General features: G+C 44.0%; 1 protein-coding gene across 1 annotated transcript in view; it reads right to left on the bottom strand.

The window, feature by feature from the left end:
* Positions 1-517: 517 nt before the first annotated feature.
* TNFRSF21 (TNF receptor superfamily member 21) overlaps positions 518-26,718 on the bottom strand; it is a 71,378-nt gene continuing 45,177 nt past the window's right edge. The window contains exons 5-6 of the mRNA XM_067544908.1: positions 3,278-3,500; positions 518-1,961 (exon numbers count right to left, since the gene is read on the bottom strand). Coding sequence (XP_067401009.1) covers positions 1,732-1,961; positions 3,278-3,500 — 453 coding nt within the window. The 3' untranslated portion in view covers positions 518-1,731. The remainder of the gene's footprint in view (positions 1,962-3,277; positions 3,501-26,718) is intronic.

Here is a 26,718-nt window from a genome sequence, read left to right as displayed (position 1 = left end):
AACCTGCTGGGAACAAAAAGGATGCTACACTTCTACCAAGGTTGGATTTGTTCACCTTTGCCTTTGTCGTTTACTACATGCACTGCATCAGGCTCAGGCTTCTAGAGGTGGCAAGTTATGTTCAGTCTCAGTAAACAGAGTTGCAGCCACCTATCCTGGAGTAGTGGATCATCTTGGCTAGGTTGTGTTCGAGAAGAAAGTGAGGTTTCCAGGCACAAGGCACCATTCCTCACTGCTGTGGCAGTCTGCGCATCCAAAACCACCAACCCAAATGAAGAGAAAGTGATTATTCTTGTGTATGAATTTAATGCAACAGTTTCACTTATGACAGTCACCCATCATGCCTAGGTCACGTACAGAGAACTTCAAACCAAGCTACATTCTTAGAACTAGTTCAAATGCCCCTGATCAAAACTACGGCTTATTGAAACAGATTCCAATCACCTTGTTTATAGCAGCGATTTGAAGACTTCCAACCCGCCCAGCAAAGCATCAAGGAAGTTAACACAGAAGAACGTCAAGTAACAAACATCTAGTATTTATTAATAAATTAGTACACCGGAAGGCAATTTTTCCATGTCAGAACTTCCCCTCCCCTCGACCTCAGCCCATCCCAAGGTAGCAATGCCACCCTTGTATTATAGTTCTTCACACTGAGCATATTACAGACTGTTTGTTACGGGAGCATAACACTTGCCGATATAATCAGACCATTCTCACAATGCAGCTTTTCTGGTTTTTGTTTAATAAAAAGTGAAGTGTAATTTGAAGAGACAGCTAAGACCAGGCGAGGTCTTTGGAACCTTATCTCTAGGCCAACATCTGTATAAAAATCCCAAACAAACAAGAAACAACTGTAAAAGCATAGCTCAGTATGTCTTACGATCACAAGGAGAGTGTTACCGCCAGGGCTCTCCCTCACCTTCCATAGTTCAGCACCAGTGCTGACTGAGATGATTTATGCAGGGCCTGTTTATCTCTTAAGTTGCAAGGCAAGACACTCCTTGTTGTGGTTGGTACATTCAGCGGCAGGCCAAGTGACTTCGTTATAGTCTTGAAGGCTGGAGGAATTAAGCCATTTATCTTCTTTAAAACACTTTTGCTTTAGCTTAAAGGAGCACAAGTACTCAAGCATTCTATGCATTGTCCAGGTGAAAACCATACAATAAATAACTGTGCTAGTAAAATCTCATCAAGGAATAGGAACTATACAATAGTACATTAAAAAAAGTCAACTCAAGAAAAAAAAGCTAGTTGCATTATAGAGTAACAGACGACACTCAACTCTCACATTTTCCCATTTTCCACCAAGGAGAAGGGGGGGAAGGGCGGGGAGAGAAAGGTTTGTGAAGAGGAAAGTTACTTTGGAATAAGACAAATATGACAAAAAACAAAAATGAGTTAAGAACTATTCCAGATTCAATGTGTATGCTACACCGGATTTGTGGGCTTTAGTTAATTAACTGTGTTTTAAAGTGCATAAAATGATTGACTGGAATGAAAACAGAAAAATAATTCAGAAGGGGACAGAGGGAACAAAGATTTTAATTCTGGGAGAAAGTTAAGCCTGAAAGGTGCAATGTTTGCCAACTGCCCCTTCCAGAAACAAGGGAGACCTTGAAGAAAATACTGGCCATGTATTCTACAAAAACCCAGCCTGCATGTTGTCAGTCATCTTTAACGAGCGCCAAGCTAGTGCTAGCAAGATTCAGAGTGTGCAGTGGCCAATGTCTACAATAGATCAGGAAGGTGACTATAGACAGAGTCTAACAGCGTTTGGCTGGCTTCCTGGCTCTTGACTCCAGCAATCTCAAATAGCCTGTCCAGCTTATCCTCTGCCTGCGGAATCTCTTCGATCACATGGAGCTCCTCAGGGTTCAGGATGTGAAGCATGTCGTCAAAGATGGGTTGCAGGTCACAAGGATCCAACCGCACCTGACGTAACACTGTGTCTTTCTTTTCTGTGAAGGGAAGGAGGGATTGATGGTCAAGGCACTGTTGGGAAAAGCACCATTTGCTGGAGGAGCATCCTCCCAAAGAGGAGACAACTGACAAATTCACACCTTGGAGACCTCACTCCCCATTCCCTGCCCCTTGGAAGCAGGTCAGAGCTTGTGAAGAACATGAAAAACCTGGGTGTGTGTTAGTCACAGAAACTAGAGATGGAGAAAGCCTATTGAGTCACCCAGTCCAAATCCCTGCCACAGCAGCATGGTTCCCTACAGCGTATTTACATATACTGAATTACAAACAGAGAAGAATCACAGGGAAAAAAGAAAGGCCAAAAGCAAAGTGTGCTATAGTCTGTTGGGTTCAGTCATTTTAATAGGTCAGATTACTTTGTGTACTCAAGTATAGATGACTTGGGTTAGATTCCAATGAGTCATGCTTCAAATTATAGGTGACCTTAAAGAAAGTTTAAAAAAAAAAAAAATGTAAAACTATAGTTCATGGAACAGGAAGAGGCTCAAGCATGAAAATCTCCCTTCCTTGGACCTCTCAGATGTCAGGTCTTCCCATAATACTGACTAGGAAAGAGGCAAGTGACACGGAAATAAAAAATTCTCCAGGGAAATCACCATGTTGAAATCTAGTTTGTTTCAAAGACAGCAAATTAAAAATAAATTCAGGTATGATCTTGCCAATTCTTGTGGTTTTACATCCACGTTTTCCCGTTTAAAAAAAAGATCTCTCCCCCTATGTGTGAAAAAGCTTTACAAAGGGAAGGAATTGACTGAATACCCAGGGAAAACAATGAAATCAACTATAATGCTGGACCGACTGCAATGCCAAAATGTCAATGGAAGTCTATCCATTTCCTTTAATGGGAGTTTGATTAGGACCCATCAAGATACTAAAAAACCATCTCTGATCTGAGAGATCTTAGACATTATGTATAGCAATAGTAGACAAAGTTTGACAGAAAAGTGATTTTTAGATTGAGTGTCTCTTCAAAACACTTTGTTCTTTCTACTTGGGTCTTTATACCATGACTACCACTAAGGTATCTGGTACCTGAATCCCCATATCACGAGCCTATACTGTCAACTCATAATAGACTCTCCAAATTGATATTCAAACTGTGTTTATTCTAGTGACAGTGTGCTCCCAGTAACTCACTATCTAATTTCTTCTCCACATATCCTGGCTTCCTAGTTTTGCCAAATGCAGCACAGAAGCAGTAGCCCCTCCAATGGCCAGACATTAGCACCTTCTGCCTTGTATGTAGTTCTGAAAACACATTTAAACTTGCAGACTAGCATGCTGACTTGGGTACCTTTGGTAATAAAAGAGCCTGTTCGGCTGAGAGGAGAGGAGCCACTGGAAGTCGAATCACAGCGCAGAAGAGGTTCCGATTCATCGACAAAGAAGCCCTTGTTCTTCTCCAAAGGAGATGGTTCCACGGTGAGGATGGTGGCATCGGGAGGTTTTGGATTCGGACTGGCAATGGGACTGAGTGGGCTTGGGCTCACCGGAAGGGCCAGTTTGTCAGCTTCTAGCTGTGAGGAGAAAAGGTGATTATGATTGGTTATGCAAAACCTGAAGTACAGTTCATATTCAGAACCATTTGCATCGCAGCACACCAAACAGGGACGGATGCAGGAGATGAATATTGTGACTTTAAGTAGACTCTAGCCCCTTCTCAGTGGAATTTAGAGTAAATACTTAATAGCTCCACCTTTTAACAGGGTTCACGATATTCTGGTCATCTTCTCCCCCAAGAAAATTGAAAGTGACTAATGTGAATGGCCTTTTCTCAAAGGAATTTCCTTCTTACAAGTCTGCAGACCCAGTAAACAGGGAACAAATCAGAGAGCTCAAAATGATGGGATCTAAATTAGCTGTTACCACTCAAGAAAAATCTCGAAGTCATTGTGGATAGTTCTCTGAGAACATCTGCTCAATGTGCAGTGGCAGTCAAAAAACCTAACAGAATGTTCGGAACCATTAGGAAAGGGATAGATAAAACTAACAGTATCAGAATGCCACTATATAAATCCATGGTACACCCACACCTTGAATACCGCATTCAGTTCTGGTCACCCTATCTCCAAAAAGATATATTAGAATTGGAAAAGGTACAGAGAAGGGCAACAAAAATTATTAGGGGTACAAAACAGCTTCCACATAAGGAGAGATTAAAAAGACTGGGAACTTTTCAGCTTGGAAAAGAGACGACTAAGAGGAGATAAGAACGGCCATTCTGAATCAGACCAATGGTCCATCTAGCCCAAGTTCCCTGTCTTCCGACACTGGCCAACGCCAGGTGCTTCAGAGAGATTGAACATAACAGGTAATCATCAAGTGTTCCATCCCTGGTTGTCCATTCCCTGCTTCTGGGAATATATATGAATCTGATAGGACAGAAGTCTATAAAATTATAAATTGTGTGGAGAAAGTGAGTAAGGAAGGATTATTTACTACTTCACATAACACAAGAACCAGGGGTCACCCAATGAAATTAATGGGCAACCGGTTTAAAACAAATTTCTTCACACAACGCAGTCAACTGGTGGAACTTGTTGCCAGGGGATGTTGTGAAGTTCAAAACACTAACAGGGTTCAAAAAAGAATAAGATAAGTTCATGGAGGATAGGTCTATCAATGGCTATTAGCTAAGATGGTCAGGGATGCAATCCCATACTCTAGGTGTCCTTGTCCTTTGACTGCCAGAAGCTGGGGGTGGACAACAGGGGATGGATCACTCGATGATTGCCTGCTCTGTTCATTCCCTCTGAAGCACCTGGCATCAGCCAGTGACAAAAGACGGGATACTGGGCTAGATGGACCATTGGACCAAGGATGGCTGTTCTTATGTGCTGGAAAAGGTTACCAGTATTTGGTATACTTATTCATATGTCAGAGAGATCAGTACTTGTATTAAAAGCAATCACAAATATACTGGTCATTATGTATCTCATATCCATATTCAAAGTGTACATATATACTACAGCTTATCTTCATGTACTTTTCATTCCTTTGTGTGGTTAATGGAAATAGAGAGAGACAGTAAAGCCCTAGGATGGCTTGTTGATACCAGGAGTCAGGATTCCATAGTTCAGCAGTATAACATACAGGCTGCAATTCCTCACTATGGCTAAACTGTGCTGATGTACTGGAGAGCAGCAGCTGCAGAGAGCAGGTTGTAGCTCCCTAATTCAGGGTCAACCAGCTCTGGTGAGAGGCTCCACACACCAAAGGGGGTTCAGAAGTAGCTGAGCTCAACTCTGCTACAATCCTTCATGCCACAGTATAGACCTAGCCCACCCCGTCTTCTTATAGCAGGGTTGGAGGGGACTCGTATTGACAACAGAAATTCCCAGTACATGGGAGGAATTATCCACTGGGAATCACTGGCCGCATACGGTTGCAGAGCAGATTGGAGACCCATGGCTATACCTCTATGACCTCAGAGTAGTCAATGCGGTTGCAAGAGTGGAACACAGTAAACAGTTCTGCTGCTGACGCACCAGAGGACAAGAATCTAGCCCTCTCTCCTACAGCTGCAGATATTTTCATTAAGTGAAGCTACTTTTCAGAGTTACATTACTCATTTATAAATTATTCATTTATTTGGCCAAACTGTGTCTCCTCCCCCAAAATAAACACACCTGTTCTAAAAGTTACACCGTATTCCATTCCACTGTGGGCTTACTCTCACATCACAGATTTTAAGGCCAGGAGGGACCGTTAAATCATCTAGTCTGACCTTCTCTGGGAACACAGGCCATTAAAATTTCCCCCAGTTAACCCTCTTGTTGAGCACAATAACTTGTGTTTGGCTAAGGCGTAAATTCCAGAAAGACATCAAGCTCTGGAGAAGCCACCACTGTCCCTGGGTAGTTCATTCCAATGGTTAATCAGCCCAGTTGTGCTTATTTCTAATTCGAAGGTCTGCTTTCAGCTTCCAGCCATCAGTCCGTATGTCATTCTCTGCTAGATTTAAGAGGACTTGAGTAACCAGTTTTTCTTCCTGCAAAGATACTTATACACTAATCAAATAACCTCTCAATCTTTTTCATTCAGCTCCTTATGTCTCACTGGAACGCATTTTATCCATGGACTAGCCAGATACACAATGAAGCCAATTTAACTATACCACTAGATTAATAATAAAGGCTTAAGGTATCTTAGCATTGTTAGCCCAATAGTATTTCATAGCCACACTTGAACTCCACTCTCTAGTGCAGTGGTTCCCAACTGGTGGCCTGCAGGGTTTTTCAAAGTGGACCGCTGCTCCCCTCCCGCTGGTTGCAGAAGGGAGCCTCTGCCTAAAGACCCAGATGGAGTGTGTTGCTGTGGGGCTACAAGACCAGAGCAGGTACCTTGCTGCAGCCAAGGGGATGGGAGATCAGCGCTCCCCTCCCCCTGGCTGTAGCAGGAAGCATGGCAAAGCACTCTGCCTAGGTCCCTAGGCGCTGCAGTCCCTGCTGGAGCCAGAGGGAGGGGAACACCTATCTCCCACCCCCTGACTGCAGAAAGGAGCCACTGCCTAGGGACACAGGTGGAGCACACAGGGCTACAGGACACATGTAGTTTCCCCGCTGCAGCTAAGGGGACTGGAGAACAGCGAGGCGAGGAGGCAGCCTCCTCTCTGAACTCCTTCTGTCTGGCTGCAGTTGGGGAAAAGGGGTGACTGCTGGAAGAGCAGCCAGGACTCATCATGCTTGAGGAGGGGCAGGACTCTAAAAATCAGTGCCTTCTGGTTTGGCCTGCACTTAGCAGGCCACCCACCGTGACTTAGCTGCCAGGCCATGTGCTTCAGTGTGTAGGGACAGTCATTCATCTACACTAGTGCTCTGTCTGTGAGTGTGACACATATGGTGAGCAATTTGTAAGTGTAAAATAGTGACTGTAAAAATGAGCACAGTGGCATCAAAATGTTAACTTTAAATATATAGTGATTTGTAGTCCTTAATGCTGTATATTTTTTAGCAGTTGATACATTGGTGGCCCTTCAGGGTTGTAAAAATGATATTTGTGGCCCTCAGGCCAAAAAGGTTGGGAACCACTGTATCTAGAATACAAAGGAAATATGTATCAATGTTTGCATGCTATTGCCTTGTGCAGATTGTTTAGCATAGCCTCGCTCTGCTAGGCATTTTAGGTGTTGTATTAAGAAAGAATCTTGCTCCATACAGCCCTTTGCATATGTTGGGAATGGTAAATTGTTTCTGGTTTTTGCTCTGCAGCCTGGCCCCCCAAGGCATATGACACCTGCAGTCACTCCCTCATACCCATACAAATGTCTTATGCATCTAATACACAGCGAGTTATTTGTACATACAGTGCGGCTCCCAAGAACTTTTCAATGATCTTTCATACTGTGCATCACATTAATGTAATTCTGCATTCTGTGTGCGCAAAGAATGTACCTCCCACAAACGTCCATTGAGCCACCCACCTTATTTCCCATCAATTCATTAATTTCACTTTTAATCCTGTTCCACTGTAATAAAAGGGCTTCTTTCAGTAGGAGACAGAGGATTTGTTCTACTTCAACCTGTTTTGTAATATATTTAACAGTGGTGGTTGATTTTTTTTTTTCAAAAATGATTTTGTACGCTCCATTAAAATGCCCTACGGGATTCTGCACAATTTGTTCACAAGAGTTGGCTTATTGTTCTTAACTGAGAAAAAAGAAAACCAGTAGAGAATCAGTGTAGTAACCTGGATGCTTCCCAAGTGGCACCCTACAGGATAGGGATTTTACCTTTAAAAATAATGTGACACCAGAGTTAACTCTTCCAAAACTGTATATGTGCAATTTGCCTACTCAATACCCAATTGCAAACCTATGTTTTACCAACAAGAGGGGTCTTAAGAACAAGGGGCATGAAGAGACCAGACCAAAAGGATCAGAGAAGATGAATACTTAATGCCTCCTAACAAACACCAAATAAATCAAACAGCCACTAACGCATTCAAGAAAGGGTAGTTTTCTAGAATGTAAAAATCCCCAGAGCCTGATCTGTTTTGAACAAACAGTTGTTAGTTTGTTAGGCAAAGTAAACAGGATTCTGGAACATGTGTTAATGTTTAAATGAAGAGGGAAAGAAAGCAGAGTGGAATGACAGTGTTTAGGAGGAGAATAAAATGCTACTCTGGAGGTGAGGCCTGGGAGATGTGAACAAGAACTATTAATAGACAGACTCTATTAATAGTCTTATTTTTAAAGCTTGAGTCTTATTTTTAAAGCACTAGTCTAGAAAGCTGCTGTCCTAAACTGGGGTCATAGAGTGTTGTATCCAGCTGAGCACTGCACCATGGGAAGCAATGTTTCAGAAGCCGGAAAAAAAACAAAAAACAAAAAACAGTTCCCATACAGTTAATCCAGTACAATGGGCTCCTTGGAGAGCGAAAGTGCTACCAGAATCTGTGCCCAGCTGATCGTGAATAGTCTTATGAGTAAGATGCTGCCTGGGATCCTGGAGATCTAGATTCTGTTCCCAGCTCTGCCCAGGCTTCCCGTGTAACTCTCGCAACACGGCTTCTATGCCTGAGCCACCACCATTTGTGGAAAAAAGGGGGACAATACAATCTACTTACCTCCCATTGGTTAGAGTTTACAGATGCTCAAAGAGGAGCAGCTATGGAACTTCTCAGTGTTCTCATTCCCTTTTTGCATTCTACAGGGGAGCATTACATTACTCATTGTAGCTAGTGTCTAATGATTGTAGAAGCAAATATTGTCTGTAAAGTGCAGAAGAGGCAAACAAGAGCAATCTCACTGCACTGGGAACGGCCATGTCTAATCAAAGAGGCATTCCCTACCACTGATCCAAATACAGTTACTTCACCAAGCAGTTACACATTTGTTTTTCACCCAACTTGTTAATGGGTTTGATGAATCAATAACCCTCTGCAACGAAGCATGATTAAATAACACAAGGGGCACTGGGCCAATTTTTCTAAGTTATTGCAGCTAGAAATTTGCACCGCAAAAAGCCATCTTCTACTGCCAGGCTATTCCAGGCCCTCAGGACTTGACTGATTCCATCTCCCCCTGTGTCTGCTCAATCCCTAAATGTGATGTGCCAATGGGAATTGGCCCCATGGCAAAACAGACAGCTTCAAGCTTCCTGCCCTACCAGACGTGATGGATTAGTTTCTAGTTGGGAGCAGAGAGGCAACAATTTAAAAAAAAAAAAAAAAAAGTCCTGGAAGGCATTTAAAATGGCCTGCCGAAATACATAGGGCTTGTTTCCTAAACACAGCTGTGAGGGCCTTCTGCAACAACTATCGGCCAATGACCATTTGCCAAGAGCATCTTGACAGCCTGTATTTTTACAGCTGGTTCTTTATTTTGGCTGAAAATGTTTGCATTGGCTTTATTACACTGCAGTACTGACCAGACCAGATAGCCCCCACAATAATTTATCAGCCAGCTGAACTGATCTTTATGTATTAATGTCTGCGAATATATCTATTGATGTCCTTATACTCATTCATTTATAGGCGTTTCTAGAGCACTCTTCACGATACCAAAGTAACTCAGCCAGCAGCATCAGAAGTTGAGTGATCTTAAATGCAAGAGGAAGGAAGATCTACGTCTGAACCACTTCTAAGAGGAACTGTAAAAGCAGAGAAGGAACACTGAGGCTTGTATCTGAACACCCTTGCCTTTCCCCACCCACAACCACCAGCCCCATTAATCAGACTCTGGGCAACATCCAGACATCCTTGTCAATTCTTTCCCATTCGTGATGGCTGCCAGCTCTTGCTGGTTTACTAATAGTATCCCAGAATTTATCATTTTGACACATCACCAGTGTCTTCAGGGCGATGGAAGGTTTGCCAGTTGGGGGAATTTAGCAAATGATGCTGGACTTCTATTCATTTTAGCTTTGCATGACCCCTTCAAATTATTCTTTCAATTTAGCAGTAGTTTTTTGGGACATAGACAAAATTCACCTGACGAGCACAAGAAAGAGCCATGAAGCAGTCGCTTTAACTGTAGCTGGAAAGACGATCTGGTTCTCCGCATGCAAGGAGCCTTTCAGGAGTTTTCTGTGCATGTCAGCGAACTGGCAAGGCCTCTTACATCAATGGTAATTCTATTACAGCCAGTGCCCTATGACTCACTGAATACCTTACTTCATAAAAATGGAGGGCTCTGGAAATTAAGCAAAACACTGGGCTCAGCTAAATTCAATTCACATTTGTACAAAGCTGCATTCATACTGGGATGTCTGAGGACTCAAGTGAACTCAAATGTGTATTTGTTGCTCCTTCCATGGAAAGGAAAAAGTCAAGGAACATGTTTCGACAATAGCTGTTTGGATTGTTTTTTCCCCTAAAGAGACCCGTGTTCCTCTCTCTGCATTCTCTCACACCAAGAATCTTTGTTATCTCTTCACCTTACAGAGACCTACAGACTGCATAATGGGCTTTACATTTAAATGCGGCTCATGAACAAGCACTAACAGATGAATTTGTCTCACTTGCATCTTTTTTGTTATTAAACTACGAGGGAAATTAAAATGTTTGGACCTAAAGATTAAAAAGAAGCTCGATGGTAAGTTTTAATTAAATCATGCATTATACTGGCTAATTGCCTAATGCCAACGAAGCAGCAGCTGCCTGTGTTTTGGTTAAACTGCAATTTTCTAGCTTAACACACACAACTAATGGGGACCACTATTTTTCTGGCCAAATTAGCAGCTGGCTATAGTCAGAGAAAATCTGAGACAGATTTTATGGTCACTGGGTCAGGTGACCGCCCAGATTTCGCTGCATGAGAGATCAGGGATTTAAATTCAGGAGGGGGCTGCTATTTTCTTGTTTCCTTGCATTAAGATTCCACAGCCTTGGAGGGGATGACAAAAATGAAACAGAGAGCCCAGTCAGTTCCAAGCTGTGAGGGAGGACATACTTTGCGCACACACAGTGAAATAGACTAGACATGTCTCCACAGGCATTCACTGCAAGCAGGCACAATCTTACGGGAAGGAACAGAAGGCACAGCAGGTAGGAGGAACAAGACACTGTGCAGTCCCGGCCAGACTGCAATTAATAATCTCTCAAAGCACTTAACTCCCATTAAAGCTAATAAACCCTCCATGAACACGTGTAGAAGAAGATACTCCCTGATAAATTGTGTACATCAGTGTTTCTCAATTAAATTTGGCCACGGAACCCTTTCGAACTCGATAAATAGTTGCGGAACCCCCCCAAACTCTTAACAGTATTTTTCCATATGGGGGCCAAAAAAATGTCAAAATAAGCAAATTGTATACAAACAACTAGGTCAGCGTTTCTCAATTAAATTACACTTACACTCGATACCCTCCGCCGAAAAATCCGGGACATCTTCCCTTTTTTGGCAGCCCGGAGAACAGCTGCTCTCGCAACCCGGAGAACAGCTGCTCTCGCAGAACCCTAACAGTGTTCCTGCGGAACCCCAATTGAGAAACACTAGTGTACATATTCAACTGGCACCAGACTTTGTCTATCTTACAATCAGCCCTCTAGGTTAAAATTTCCAGATTATCTGCACTGGTGGAGGAAGTTAGGTTGGGTCATTAATGTCCACGGCCTAGCAGGTTTGACCTCTGTCTGCGGTATAAGGGGTGTACACCGGGTTAAGTTCCTGAACAGAATTTTAAAGGAGGAAGACATTTATATTGCAATTCTCTTCCCAACCCTCTTCAGAGCTCCAAGCTCATTTTTATCACTTCTCCAAGCTACTATATGTATGTTCATTAAGGGGTGACATTTTATTTCTGAATGGTCTTTTTCATTCAAAGTCAGTTAACTGCTGCCATTAACTGGACAGCCAGCCAAAGGAGTTCGACTGTGTCTACTGAAAGGCAAACAATTGGCTTTTCCCTATTACACTTTTCCACAGTTTTCCTGGCTTGAAACCAACTGACTGGCCATTTGGAAAGAAGTTAAAAGTGCCAGGAAGACACATACAGCATTTTCACACCTGTCTCCTGTACAGAAGAGGCAGAGAGATGACAGAGACTGTGTGTTCGCATGCGTGTGCATAATGACAGGCACCCTTGCTCTTAGTTCTTCAGCTCAATACCCTTTTCACTCAAAAAAAAAAAAAAAAAAAAAAAAAGCCACTTAAAAATCCATGTTTTCCCCACCTCTGCTTTCTCTCCCTCTGTTCAGACTAAGTCCTTCAAAATCTTCAAATCCTACCCCTACTACATACCTTCACTGGAAGGTATATCAGTGTTTAGATAGATCACAAAAACAGATTTCCAAAACCCCAACTGATATTCAGCCATAATCAAACAGACCATAATCTGATTTAGTTTGACCCAAGTTTTCTCTAAAGACTTGCCTTAATCCAAATTTAGGTCTCTTTACGCTCCACTTTGGTACAGTGGGAGGTCAAATAAATCATATTCCTGAAATTCAGAGGAAAAATCTTTTCATGCACGCTTCTTATTTAATTGGCTGCATTTGTGTTTCAGATAGTCACTATACAGACTCACATCTGTGCAGTGTTTAATTCCTTCCCATCTCGAACCTTACAAGCGAGGAATTTAGCTGTAACCCTGTTATAAAAGTGTCCAGTTCTCTGTTTTGCTAAAAGGGGAAATAAAGTAAATAATTTATGACCCAGGAGTCTGACACAGCAGAAGATTTAAGCAACATTTGAAAAGAGCTGCTTAAAAGATCCAGACCAAAGGGGTTTAAAGCTCTGAAAAAAAGGAAGTAATGAACAACAATCTTGGAACAGCTATTAGGACATTTGCAATACTGCTACATGTGGAACTTTCACATCCTCTTTTCTTTTACTGTCCCCCAGAATGTCACACAGTAAGTCAAGTGCAGAGTCAGAAACAGAACCTAGACCCTTAATTATGAAGATTCAGGAATGGTTGATGCACTGTGAATTCCCTTGTCTTAACCACCCCCTTTAAAAAAACGGCACCTGGGAGAACAAGCAGCATGGACCGCAGCTGACATGAGTAACACAAATAGTGCTGTCATGAGAATGTTTACTGCCCTTAAGCAAGGTTCAAAAATACTTCAGCTGTGTCCAGGAAAGCCACAAATAGGTAAGCTAGGGAAAAAAGTAATAAAAGTAACCAAAACCCTAAAGAATAAGACTGCCCTATGGGTTGGGGCACAGTCATTTCAGTAAATCTGTGTGATGCTGGGAGTTACAGATAGCTGCATTCTGCAGCTGGGGTGGAGATAATTATGGTCACATTGCAAGGCAAACTATACTGGCCAACTACCATCAATAAACGGGGCAGTGTGCTGCTTAGCAGTTCACTGCATTTGACCTTACACCCAAACAGAACCAAGCACAGCATAAGGGAGGGAAATAAACGTTGGGCTTCCACAACCATCCCAAAGACGCAGATTTGCACGTTATCAGGAACCATCAAGCAAAGCCCTTTCTTTGGGCAGAATGCCACTGGGATTCTGGGAAGAGCTAATACTCTACAAAGTGTTTGGGCGCAAATAGACAACACAACCCACTGTATGAAAAAAGCCATTAATGTGCCCCAACAGACAAGCCTGGAAGGGAAACATTTTGCAGAATGTGTTTACTTTCTTGCACACATTGCTCAAATCAGCTAATCACTGCGGCCAGAGCTCATTAGGAACTGTACATGTGTTAACACACCCCAAAGTTCTTCCCAGAGCTGTTCTGCTCTTCGCTAATTTTCACAGCAGTCACTGATCCAGAAGACACAAAGTGAGCCAGAGGGCTAATCTAGTTTTAACCTAAATTCATTAAGTGTGATGTAAGACTGGCATAAAAAAAATCCAGCAAGCATTCAGCAGAGATTTTTCTCTGAAGGAAAATTCTCTTGCTATTTGCCATGCTCCTGTCTACAGATGAATGAATTTAAATTAGTTCTATGTTTATGCATTAGTAGTAGTAGTAAATATTTCTATTATGGTAATGCACAAAGATTCCAATCAAGTTTGGGGCCTCTGTTGTGCTGGGCATTACACAAACCCCAGAAAGAATCCTGGCCTTGAAGGTAAAACAGAAGAAGGGTAGGAAAGGCAGACAAGTTACATGAATGAAGGTGGGGGAGGATGGTCCAGTGGTCAGGGTGCTAATATGGTACTCTGGAAACCAGACTTCAATTCACAGCTCCAGGGTAACTTTGCACAAACTTTCTGAATTCCTCAGTTCCCCATTTATGAAATGGAGATGAGAACTTCCTCACTTCGCCAGTGTGTTGTGACGATAACGTCACTGAAGATTGTGAAGGGTCACTTACTACAGTGCCGCGGGCCATAGAAATGTTGAAGGTTTAACATGCTTCATTACATGGATTTGTAGTGGGGATTTATAAATTGTGGATACAAACAGGGAGTAGGAAAAGGAAAGAAGGGGAAGAGGAACCGTCACAGCTTGTCATCTGCCCAGCCACACTCAGCGAGCTGGGTTTTTTAGGCATGGTGGCAAAGGAGTCTTATGGATGCATTAGAAGGAGGATGGACAAATGAGAGCAATAGAGTTCAGATTTCAGGTTAATTCCCAAATCTCTACATAACCTGCTCTGCCTATGTATGGAAGCACACTGGGTGTACACCACTGATTTGACCAGGGCAGGGCCAGGCCAGAACAAGCTAAGGGATGGAATGAGAGCCTCTGCAGTGGGGCCACCCATAGTTAGACGTTCTGTGGCACTACAATTGCTATTCATCTGCAATTAGTTCTGACCTGAAGGATGGCTCCCCAGTTTGATGGCCTCAATGGTGGGCACTGGATTAACTGGCAACTTTTCTGGAAGCCTCACTAGAGAGACCAAAGGCTGAAGTCAGCATGGACACTGAACTCCCCCATCACAACTGGCCCATGTGCGTCGCAATGTGGGGAAGTATCCGTGCTGCTTCCCATGATGTACCTATGTAATGGTTAGTTAATTTGACTCCCAGAGTCTCAATCCAAAGCATTTGGCATGCATGAGAATTCACACTTTGACTTCATCCTCTCAGAGCTCCTGTACCTGAAGCCATGCCTTTGAGGAAGAGCTAGTTACAGATGCAAAGAAATGAATGGTTTCCCATAGCTGAAAAGCTTGTACAAGAATGTTACTGCTTCAAAAGTGGTCACTGCCTGGCACTGTACTATGCACACAGCTAACTCTGCTTCTTGAAATGAACTGAGAATTCTTAAGGAACAAGCTAGCTTCATCCCAGTGAGAGCTACTGGGAAAGCCCAGTGCGGCAAGTCCTACAGGCCAGCTACAGCAACGCCATCGTCATCAGCACACATTATTACTGCATCTGAACCCTGCTCTGGAGGGGCCACCTCTAGGGGAGAAAACAATCCAGACTCCTTCCCAGTTTTAGTCATTGGCCAGGAATACCAGTCAGGGGGGATCACTTTCTACTCCACAGGTCAAACTGCAAGACAGCTGCCCCACCAACAACCTGGACTGGATTTGACAGACAGTCCAGAATAAGTGAGTGAATGAGTTCTAATGAAAAGGTGCAAATGAGTATTGTGGAACCAATGTGATTTCAGTATCCATTCCCAGCGCCCATCTGTTGTGTCTATTTACAGCAAACCTTAAAGGTAAGGTCCCAATGGGGACGTTCTTTAGCTTAGGCAAGGCTCATGTACATGTCCCAGAATCCAGTAGGATGCTTTCCCCTCACTTGTCTTCTGTGCCTCTCCAATCATCTCCCTAAGACACTTCTCCCCACACATCCTTTCCTTACCTCCATCTTGACATGGCCTTTAGCTCTACTTTAACACATTTCAGAAACTCGTTTACAGAATGCTTTGGGGGTAAACATGTTCTGGCAAAGTAGTAACTTGCATAAATGCACCAGGCTCCAATCTCAAATCCTTTCGGCCCTTTTAGCATTCATTTAACAGATCAGGCATCACCTCAGCACGCTAAATAGCCCTGTACATTCAGGAGATGGATCGCTGTCTAGAACATTATCAGTAGACACACAATATCCCTACAAAAAAAGAAGTTGGCCCAATAAGACTACCTCACCCACCCTGTCTCTCTAATATCCTGGGACCAACAGGGCTACAATTACACTGCAACCTTCTAAAAAAGGAATTGCGGTCATTAGCCTGATTGGCAGGGTGCTACATGGAGAAATTGAGAGAGTTGAGATCAGGGACAAGGTCTGTCACTTGCCAGGTGGCTGTCAACCTTCCAGCCTCAGAGAAGTAGCATGGATGTCTGTGTCATTTAAAATGAACAAGAGCTCCAGCAAAGGCGTTAATTTTAAGTGCCAATCAAAAATCATGCCACTGAGCAGCAGGAAAAAAGGGTTTGGTCTCACATCACACCAGTGGGTGAACTGGTTGAGAAGTCAAAAGCAGCGTGGTATTAGTAATAGGGCCATATCCAGTCTCCAAGCTACAGGAAGCTGCTGTTGTACATGTTACATGCTGCTGGGGATACCCAGAGCTGTGAGCCACTTTCTGCCTCGGCAAGAGAGAGTTTTGCTGGCACTCACCAGAAAACACCTCCAGGCGCTCCCGGCCCAAACCCTGCCTGGCAGGTAACAATCAGTGAATGCCAGCCCCTGAGATCTTTAGATGTTTTTCTGCAATGTACAACCTCTACCATGGTGCATTCACAGAATATATTAAGTCTGATGCTCTGTTAAAGAGTCAGTACATCACATCTTATTAATTTAACTGGGGTAGATACACCCTTCCCTTCAAACACAGCCCTGAATTGGCTTATGGTAAAAGTAAAACAAGTTTATTAACAAAAGAGCTGGGATTAAGTGATACGAAATAAGAGATATGAAAGGCAGAGACAGTTACAAGCAAATAAAAGTGAAAACATGCATCTAAAAGTCTAAAACTTAACCTAGGAAGATACAGTCTTTGTTCAAGATAGTTTCTTTCATCCAGTCTCTTTTCTAGTCTTTTACTGGCCAGGACGCATCAGATATCAAATTGATTGGTTTCTTTGTCTCTGAAAGTGAAGGATAAAGATGGAGTCTCTCTGTTCCTTATATTCCCCCCCCAAATGGATTTTTTTGTCTTACGTGTCAGCAAGGCTTCCTGGGGACTCGGTCTCCTGTGTGTCTCTGGGGTGAAGGAGCCATGTTAATTTTCTGTCTTTCCAATTCATGAACACAACACCACTCACTTGTTCAGCTCAATGGCTTTGTTTCCTGCTCAGATGTAAACTGAGGTAAACCCACATTCCTTTGTCTAGGACTGACCTATTTATCTAGGCTGACCTGACCTAGGCTAGGACTGTCTTCTTTCAAACAGTTCTGGTAACATCATACAGAGGAATTCATAACTTCATACATAAGGTTAACACATGCACTTTACTAGCATTACTAGGTTCCACAAGATGCCTCACAAGGCGTATTTTGTACAAATATCATTGCAGTAGAACACAGGGTATGAATACAAGGATGCCTAGAGTCACAATGGAGACCCTGTTGGAGGAAGGTGATTAGCAATCTGTTTAAGATAAACTAAAATATGAGTGTCCACAAAGGGAACGGCATCAGATTAAATATCTTAAAACGGAACCATTAGAGCTGCACGGCTTGAACTCATGTAAACAAGCCTACCGTAGCTTTCTGAAGAGATTAATGACCTAATTTCACTACTTGCCAGGAAAGCAAACCAATGCCACTGCTCGAAAGTGACCTTTAGAGGCCTGAAAGTAGATTGCCAGTCTTCAGATGCCATATGTTTGGAAAAACAGAACAGCACTTTTAAGAAAGGCATATCTTATCAAAGATTATTACAGATTATTCAAGCAAGTTTGTTCCATAGCAGTTAGACCCCTTTCCAACTCCCATACCACTTCCATTATATCCAAGGTACAATCACTATGCAAAAAGCCCCGCTGTCAGCCCTGCTATTTTCTACCAACATGGTGACTGGAGACATTTCCACAGTGCTTATCAAGCTGTATTGCTTCCCTGGCAACATGCAGGCTAATTTCCTGAATACATCCTCACTCTGCCACAGACAGGCATATGCAGATGGTTCGGCAGAAGAGCAAGGCTCTAGGCAATGGTGAGGCTGTCAGTGTGACTTTGCTATTCACTTTTTAAGATGGAATGCGTGCAAAGGAGTGCATGCCTTTATATTACCAAGACGCTAGCTTTCGGCCAAGTCCCACTCTCTGTGCCTGAGTAATCCCATTTACCTCACTGAGGTTATATGTGTGAGCAGAGCGAAGCAGGATCCTGCTCCACCCCTGACATCCTGTAAACACAAGTATGGTATAACCAGTTTGCAAGATATTGGTGGCAGAGGGTCACGTCTTCCTCTGTGCTTATGTAGTGCGTAGAACAACAGAGCTTTAAGTCCACTGGAACATTTGGACCCCTCCACCATATAAATAATAATAGCCTGAATGTTAAGGCCTGGGGCTTCGATTTTCAAAGCCACCTGTGGGAATTTGACACCCAATTCCCATTTACAAGAAATGGGCACCCAAATCTCTTAGGCAGCTGTGGCTGTCCCAGCATGGATGCCTAAAGTTATCAGCTGTTTATAGATTTGGGAACCTAAGTAGCTACAGAAGCTACAGTTTCTCCTAATTGGGAGCTAGAAGTAGCTCAGCTCTGCAAAGACTCAGGCCCTAAGTACCAAAATTAGCAGACAATGAAAACCAAGGCTTTTAAAATCTTCGCCATCTGCAAAAAGGGTGACAATTCTTGTTTACTTTCAAAAGCTTGTTTTGAAAGATTAGTCAGTTCAGTGTTTGCAATCACACTGAAGAGGGATGAGTGAAAAATCGGGGCAAATAATGTGAGCAACTCTTGGGATGCCAAATTACCCTAGTCTGAGGTTACCAGTGAGATCTGTGCTTGGAAGCCTCCACCCACCCCTGCATCCACATTCCCCTGACATCCATGCTCCTAAGATTCAGATCACAAGTCCCACCAGTTCATATTTCCTACCAGCAAATAAGATTTACTCCTGCACTAACTCTTTTTAATAAGTCCCCAAGTTCTAAGTACGCCGGAGTCACCTGCACAAAATGAGTCAGGGGAAAAAAAAAAAGGTTTCTAGAATATCCAATCCCCTGAAACCAATTAGATACCATCCCACCATACAAAAACCCAGAGTAACAAACCGACCTAGCACCACACTCCAGAACTGAACACAATCTGGTTACAACCAGCTCAGCAGCAGCAATTCTCACTTGTGTTTAAACCGTGCCCCCTCCCCATAACATTAGTTTCTGAGAACAAGCCCTTAGTTGGTCATGTTTTTACAATAAAGAGGTCACTCTGGACATTCTTTTTGTAAGACACTAACAATTAAGGCCTAGTCTACACTAGGAGGGTTTCTAATACACTAGTCCCCTAAACAAAATAAGCAATACCAGGAAAAGCAGTTTTTTGTCAGTATCACTGTGTCTGTGCTAGGGCTTTTACCAGTGTTGAAATACAAGTCACATCCTTAACCAAAATTACTATACCAGCAACTGTTTCCAGTGTAGACCTGACCCAAAGGCTACTAAAGAGCCCCCAATGACACAGACCTACTAAGTTTCCTTCATTTGCGAAACTCATGGATTAGTTCTTAAAAGATGACTTGCAATGTTTAAAACTGCATTTGTACACCCCTTTTTGCTTCTTTAGAAGATGTATACAGATGCTTAAGTTAGTGTGGTTGGTTGTGTGTAGTCTTGCTGGAGGTCTCAGAGACCATACATTGTAAGCTTCCATGTTTTAAAGGGAAAAAAATGTCTACTTGAACCTCTTAAGAGAAGCCATCCCCTCCATAATGGGCACTGGAGTTCACCAAGGCTCCAACTAAAGTTGCTAACTGAAAACTTGTCCCCCCCCTTAATTGCTTGGATCTCAATCTCGTATTTTGTGATGTCATAATTTTATTAGTTTTCTGGTTGGAATCTTCCATGGTAGACAAGATCTGAATTTCTACTGTAAATACTTTAAAAAATGTTCTTGTTTTCTTTCTATGTGATAAAACAGCGGCAGAAGGCATAAGCCTATTTCCCTTTTAGCAAAGAACCTTTGATGTTTTATCTAGACTAGGATTTAAAAGGTGGTTTAGAATATTTTAGCCGACACAATCCAAACACCTCTAAATCCTCACTAAGGCAAATCTTTTAGGCAGCCTTTTAAAATATCCCTCCTCTGAAAAATTTTGCAGTGTTTCCAAGCAATAAGTGTCTCAATTTCTTGACATCTCGCTCAAAGCAAGACAGCTCTCCTATGACAGCTCTATCCAGTGCAATCAAGTGCTGTCTCTGCCTTACAATGGGCTTTGTAGAAATCCATTTCCCTCCAAGGGTCTAGTTTTCAGAATTAAGCACATACTCAAGTGCCTTGCTGAAATAGGTCATTGTTGCTCATTACACCCAACAGAGAGGAAGTTCTCATACATACAAAAACCTTACACATATATGGCTGTAACTATAGGCAGTGGAGACGACAACTGAATCAAACCTAGAGGTTTTTGCTTGTTCTCAGAGACATTAATATACCGATTCCCTGATTGTTTTCAGAAGTCCTCTTATAGGAAATGCAAAGGTCAAACCTGATGGACATATCTTTTGTGTAAGCAAGCATCAAGTACTTATCCAAGACATTTACCGGTCAATGTATATATTGCCAGTCTATAAAAACCTAATCCCTGAGAATTCTTTCCAACAGTAAAGATAAGAATTTAGGGTAGGAGAAAAATGATGTACAGTACCCAATGGTTTTAATTAAATTACTCACTGTGATGCCTCAACAAGTCCTCCAACACTTATTAGTTCTGTTCTTGGGCAATCTTAAATTTTCTAATTGGATACTGATGACAAACCCAAACCAAATGTTCTTTTATCTGATGTCCTAATCCAGGATGTAACATAGATATTCAAGGTCAAAATATAACCAGACAAAATACATCATTTACGAAATACTCAAGGAGAACAGAAAGGTCAGTGTCTGTTCTTTTGATGTGCTACACACATAACAGGATTTTCATGCATGCAGACCACAGAGGGGAAAAACAAAACAAACAAACAAAAAAAAACCTCTCAGTATGTCAGGACTCGATTTTACATAAAATTATGCCTTATGCTTTTCATTTAGGTTTTTAAATCTTGCATGCAAGAAGTCTTGGAGAACAGCATACAGACCACACAGTTACATACTTTGGGCTATTTAGATTACATTTGAATAGAAACTGTTGCACTGAACACTGCAGGACAAAGCTATTCATTATTTAAACATGGAACAAGAAGCTGTGCTCCTGCACAAACGACTCTGATAGGGTTACAAAAGCTCTATATACCAGAGTCTCTCTCTCGAAAATTAACAAAGTCAAAGCACAAAGTCATTACTACAAAGTGTAAAAGACCCACTAATGCAATACATGGCTGCAAGAGCAAGCACTCAAACATCACCAATGGTAGCTCTTAATACATAACTAAGATATACAAGCTATTTGCAGTTTACTTTTAACCAGTGGGAGAGAGCGAGAGAGTATTTCTATTCCCACGTGCAATAGTGCCCCAGCAACTGTAACTTTTGGAATTGAGGTTTTCTTTACAGCCATAAAAGGCTCAGAATGTTGTATTTTGTTTGGGAGCAATACTGTGCTGTAAACATCTGAGATAACCCCTGAATATTTGTGCAGTGCATAATACTTAACTCTGAAGCCTAATGATTAGCTATTACACTGATCCTTTTAGCAGGGACATCCAGCTTATGTTCATTCTCATACTCCCAAATTGCCTTCCACATCTGATAGCCAACCCAGCCAGCCATCTGAATAACCTCTATTATAGAGTTTGGCAATACAAAAATCTGCAGCACACTGAGAGATGAGAGAGTTGGGGGTCTGCACACAGCGAACTGAAAACATCGATTAAAAACCAGGTGGATATCAGCATCCTATTTATCATAGCTCTATTGCAGATGAAGAATTTACACCAGCTGAGAATCTGCCCAGGGTCTTCTGTACTGACTTAATTCCTCTCCCATATGTTAATCCCATAAAACACACAAATTTCCAGCCTGCAGAGTGCAACTGACTCCTGGGGCCTGCCTGCAGAATTGACTGCACATGGAAGAAACAGTTACTAACCTTCCGTAGTTGTTGTTCATCGAGATGTGTTGCTCACATCCATTCCACTTTAGCTGTGTGCACGCACCCTCATGCATGGCTGTCGGAGATTTTTTTTTTTTTTTTTTTTTTTTGCCTTAGTGGTATCTATAGGGGTGGCTCTGATGCCCTCTGGGCCCCACAACGAGGCAGCGGTATATGAGGCGCCACCAGCCCTGTGCTTTCTCAGTTCCTTCTTGCTGTCAACTCTGACGGCAGGAATGAAGGGTGGGTCATGGAATGGACATGAGCAACACATCTTGAAGAACAACAGTTATAGAAGGTTAGTAACCGTTTTTTCTTCTTTGAGTGCTTGGTCATGTCAATTCCATGTTGGGTGACTCACAAGCAATATTCCTGGAGTTGGGCTCGGAGTTCATGGATGTGCCGCTTGGAATGCTGCTCTACTGAAGCTGGCATCATCCCAGGCCTGCTGGGTGATAGCATAACGGGACACGAAAGTATGAACTGAAGACCATGTAGCAGCTCTGCAGATGTTTTCAATCAGCACCTGCACCAGGAAGGCAGCTGATGAGGCTTGTGCTCTGGTCAAGGGAGCTGTTACAATCACTGACGGAGGCATTTTTGCTTGTTCATAACAGATCTTGATGCAGGCCGTTATCCACAAGGAGATCCGATGGGAGGTGACCGGCAGACCATTCATCCTTTCTGCCACTGTGATGAAGAGCTGTGTCAAGCTTCGAAAGGGTTTAGGCCTTTCAATATAGAAGGCGAAGGCCCATCTAACATCTAGGGTATGCAACCTACGCTCCTCACTGGATCTGAGCGGTCTGGGGAAGACAACAGGCAGGAATATATCCTGGTTATTGTGGAACTGTGACACCACATTTGTTAAGACTTTGTCTTTATAAAACACAGTGTAAGACAGTTCCGAGGTGAGAGCTCTGATCTTGGAAACCCTTCATGCTGAGGTGATCACCACCAGGAAGGAAACCTTCCAAGAGAGGAGCAGGCGGTGCTGTAAGCCTTGAAAGGGCTAGATTCAGATCCCAGGGAGGAACAGGATCTCTGACTTCTGGGCAAAATCTCTCCAGGCCTTTTTAAGAACCTGATCATCATGTCATGGGAGAAAACTGATCTATCCTGGACCGGAGGATGGAAGGCCGAAACAGCCGCCAGGTGCACCTTAAGTGATAAAAGGGCTAGACTTTGGTGCTTGAGATGTAACAGGTAGTCCAACATGGACTGCACTGAGGATTGGTGAAGAGAAAGATTGTGGTCCGAGGCCCAACAGGAAAACCTCTGCCATTTGGCCAGATATTTTGCTCTGGTAGAAGGCTTTCTGCTGCCCATGAGAACCTGTTGAATTTGTGTTGGGCAAACCTGTTTCTCTGCATTCAGCCACGTAGCAGCCACACTGTCAGGTTCATGGATGCTAGATCCAAATGCAACAGACGGCCGTGGTCCTAGGACTGAAGGTCTGGCCAAATTGGCATTTCTAATGGGGTTACCGTTGAGAGTTCCAGCAGGGTGGCGAACCAGTGCTGTTACTGGGGCTATCAGTATCACGTTCGCCTTCTCCCACTTGATCTTCAACAGCACCCTGTAGACTACTGGTACTGGCCCAGGAGAGCGGGAAGGCATCATACAGAAAGTCTCTGGTGAGCAAGCGGATGGAGCAGAACTAGTGGCACTTTCTGTTCTGTCTGGACAGGAACAGGTTCACTTGGGGAGTCCCCCCACCTTTGGAAAAATCATGCTGACAACCTGAGTGGAGTGACCCCTTGTGACGAGATGAAAAGGACCTGCTGAAGAGGTCTGTTAGTGCATTCCTGGTGCCTGGGAGATGTGAAACTACAATGTATGTAGCTCTGCGTTCTGCATGCAGAAGTTCCATAAGTGGGCAGCCTCTTGGCACAGGGGTGAGGACTGAGCGCTGCCTTGCTTGTTGATGTAAACCATTGCAGCGGTATTGTCTGTCAGAATTTGGACTACCTTGCCAGTCAGGTAGGGAAGGAACGCCTGACAAGGCAGGCTTACCGCCTTGAGCTCTCTGACATTTATGTAGAGGGAGCGATCCTCTTGCATTCAGAGTCCCTATGCACTGAGGTCGTTGAAGTGGGCTCACCACCCCAGATCCAAAGTATAGGAAACCGCGTCACTCAGAGGGGAAAACCCTTCAAAGGACACTCCCTGTAACACCAGTCGTCCACCAAGTTAGACGTGCAGTAATACTGTGACCACAAGGTCCAGACTGTGTCTGCTGGGAGTGTAAACTGACACTAGCCACGACGGTAGGGGTCGGAGACGTAGACGTAGACGAGCATGCTGGACCATGTACGTGCACACTGCCATATGTCCCAGCAGTCTGAGGCATGACTGAGTGGTCATGATTGGGTGGGATTGTAGATCTGTAATGAGACCTGACATGACTTGGAACTGGGACTCTGGAAGAAAGGTCTTGGCCTGTGTGGAGCTGAGAATCGCTCCTATGAACTCTATCTGTTGGACAGGGGACAGAGCTGATTTTTGCTCATTCATGAGCAGGCCCAGATCTTGACAGGTGAATCTCATGAGGCTGTGCTTAACCTGAGACTCAGATTTGCCCTTAATGAGCCAGTATGGGAATGGGTATGGGTAAATTTGCATCCCTGAACGCCTCAGGTAAGTGGCCACGACCCCCGTACACTTTGTGAAAACCCTTGGAGCTTATGAGAGGCCAAAGGGCAGTGCCTTGAATTGGTAGTGTTGTTGGCCCACCACAAACCAGAGGAATCTCCTGTGGTCTTGAAAAATAGAAATAGGTGTACTTTAAGTCGAAGGCGGCATGCTAGTCCCCTAGATCCAGAGAAGGGATGATGGAGGCCAGGGAGACCATGTGGAATTCCAACTTCCTGAGATATCTGTTCAGGCGATGCAGGTCCAGGATGGGCCTGAAGCCTCCTTTCTTTGGTATAAGGAAGTATCGGGAGTAAAACCCTTTCCCTCTCATGTTGTGAGAAACTTCCTCTATAGCCCCTCCCCATAGGAGGGTTTCCACCTCCTGAATGAGAAACTGCTTATGAGAAGGGTCCCTGAAGAGGGACAGGGAAGGAAGGTGGGAGGGGGGTCCTGAAGAAAACTGCAGAGTGTAACCATCTGATATGGTGTTGAGGACCCAATGGTCTGATGTAATCTGGGCCCATGCAGAAAGGAAGGAGAACAGTCGGTTCACAAATAAACAGGTGGAATGGATCCTGAGGCCAGATTGGGATGCCATCCTCGGGCTCACCCTCAAAACTCCTGCTGTGGGCCACCCTAATGGTGCAGACCCCGACTGGGAAGCAGAGGAGGAAGAAGTGGGATGGCAGTGCTTAAACCCGTTATCTCTGCCCCTTCTCTTATAGGTTCCTTGCCATGGCTGACCTGAATATCTAGGCAGTGGCTGTGGTGGACAGAACTGTCCCCTAGACCTCTGTGCTGCATACAGGCCAAGGGATCATAGAATGATCATGGAGTCTTTCACGCTGTGAAGCCTGCTTTCAGTCTGCTTCGAAAATAAGGCTTTCCCCTCAAATGGGAGGTTCTGTATAGATTGCTGCACCTCCTGAGACAATCCTGAGGACTGCAGCTAGGAACACCGCTGTGCGGGTACCGCCGAGGCCATTGAATTGGCTGTGGAATCAGCAGCGTCCAGCACCATTTGGAGGGAGGCTGTGGCCACCATTTTGCTCTCCTCCAAGATGGACGCAAACTCCTGCCTGGTATCTCTTCCAAATAAGTCTAGCTTCTTAGTGTCCTTGTTCTTCGGCATTGAACTTGCCTGGTCCTGCCTGTCCAGCTTGTTGCAGCCACCACAAGGGATCTGAGAGGGTGGGTTGGAGAACAGGTATTCATATCCCTTGGCCAGAACTTAATATTTCTTCTCAGCCCTTTTAGATATTGGGGGCAAGAAGAATGGGGTCTGCCAAAGGACTTTAACAACCTTCAGCAGCCGTCATGCACTGGCAATGCAACTTTAGCCACTGCTGCCACCGCCAGGATGTCAAAAAGACTATCCATAGGCTCTGGGAGCTCCTCAGCCTCCAAGCCCAGGCTGGACACAATCCTTTTAAGGAGTTCTTGTTGGGCCTGAAAATCCCCTGGCAGTATTGGGGGAGCAGGGTGGGCTACCACCTCATCCAGAGATGAGGACGACACTGGTAATGTTGGGGGAACGAGTGGTGCCTTCTCCTCTCCAAAGGGAGCAGTCTCTACCTCTGGGTTTGATGTCGGTATTGGATCCCGAGTCGGGGTCCCGTACCAGGCCAGTCTATGCCGTGGATCGTTTTCCGGCTGTGGAGGACTGGAGCAAGTAGGGTTCAGGTGCCGAGTCACTGGACAGGCCATTGTCCTTGAGCCCAGGCACCTGCTGCTGGGTTGGCACCAAACAGTGGTATGCCCACCGACCTGCATTTTTGAGCCTGGTGGCTGGGCTCTCCCTCTGACTCAAGAGGACAGTTCCTCCCTTGGGGACCATGGTGGAGCTAACAGTGGCTCCTTCTGTTGGCTGAAGTATGGAATTGCGGAGCGGTGCTGGGGAGATGGTGACTGGGTGATGGGACTCCCCTGAGCAGTGCTGTGCTGGAGGGGAGTGGTGCCAAGACAGCAGAATGTGACAAGGTGTCGGGTCGCATGGTGCCAGGGATCAGTGCCATGCTATTGGTGACCGGTGCCACAAGGGCAATGACCAGTACTGGGGAGACCAAGAATAGTGA

Source organism: Emydura macquarii, unplaced genomic scaffold (genome assembly GCF_026122565.2).
Source record: "Emydura macquarii macquarii isolate MOO-44397 ecotype Brisbane River unplaced genomic scaffold, CSIRO-AGI_Emac_v2 contig_1039, whole genome shotgun sequence".
Lineage (NCBI taxonomy): Eukaryota > Metazoa > Chordata > Testudines > Chelidae > Emydura > Emydura macquarii.
This window is presented reverse-complemented; position numbering and strand designations above follow the sequence as displayed.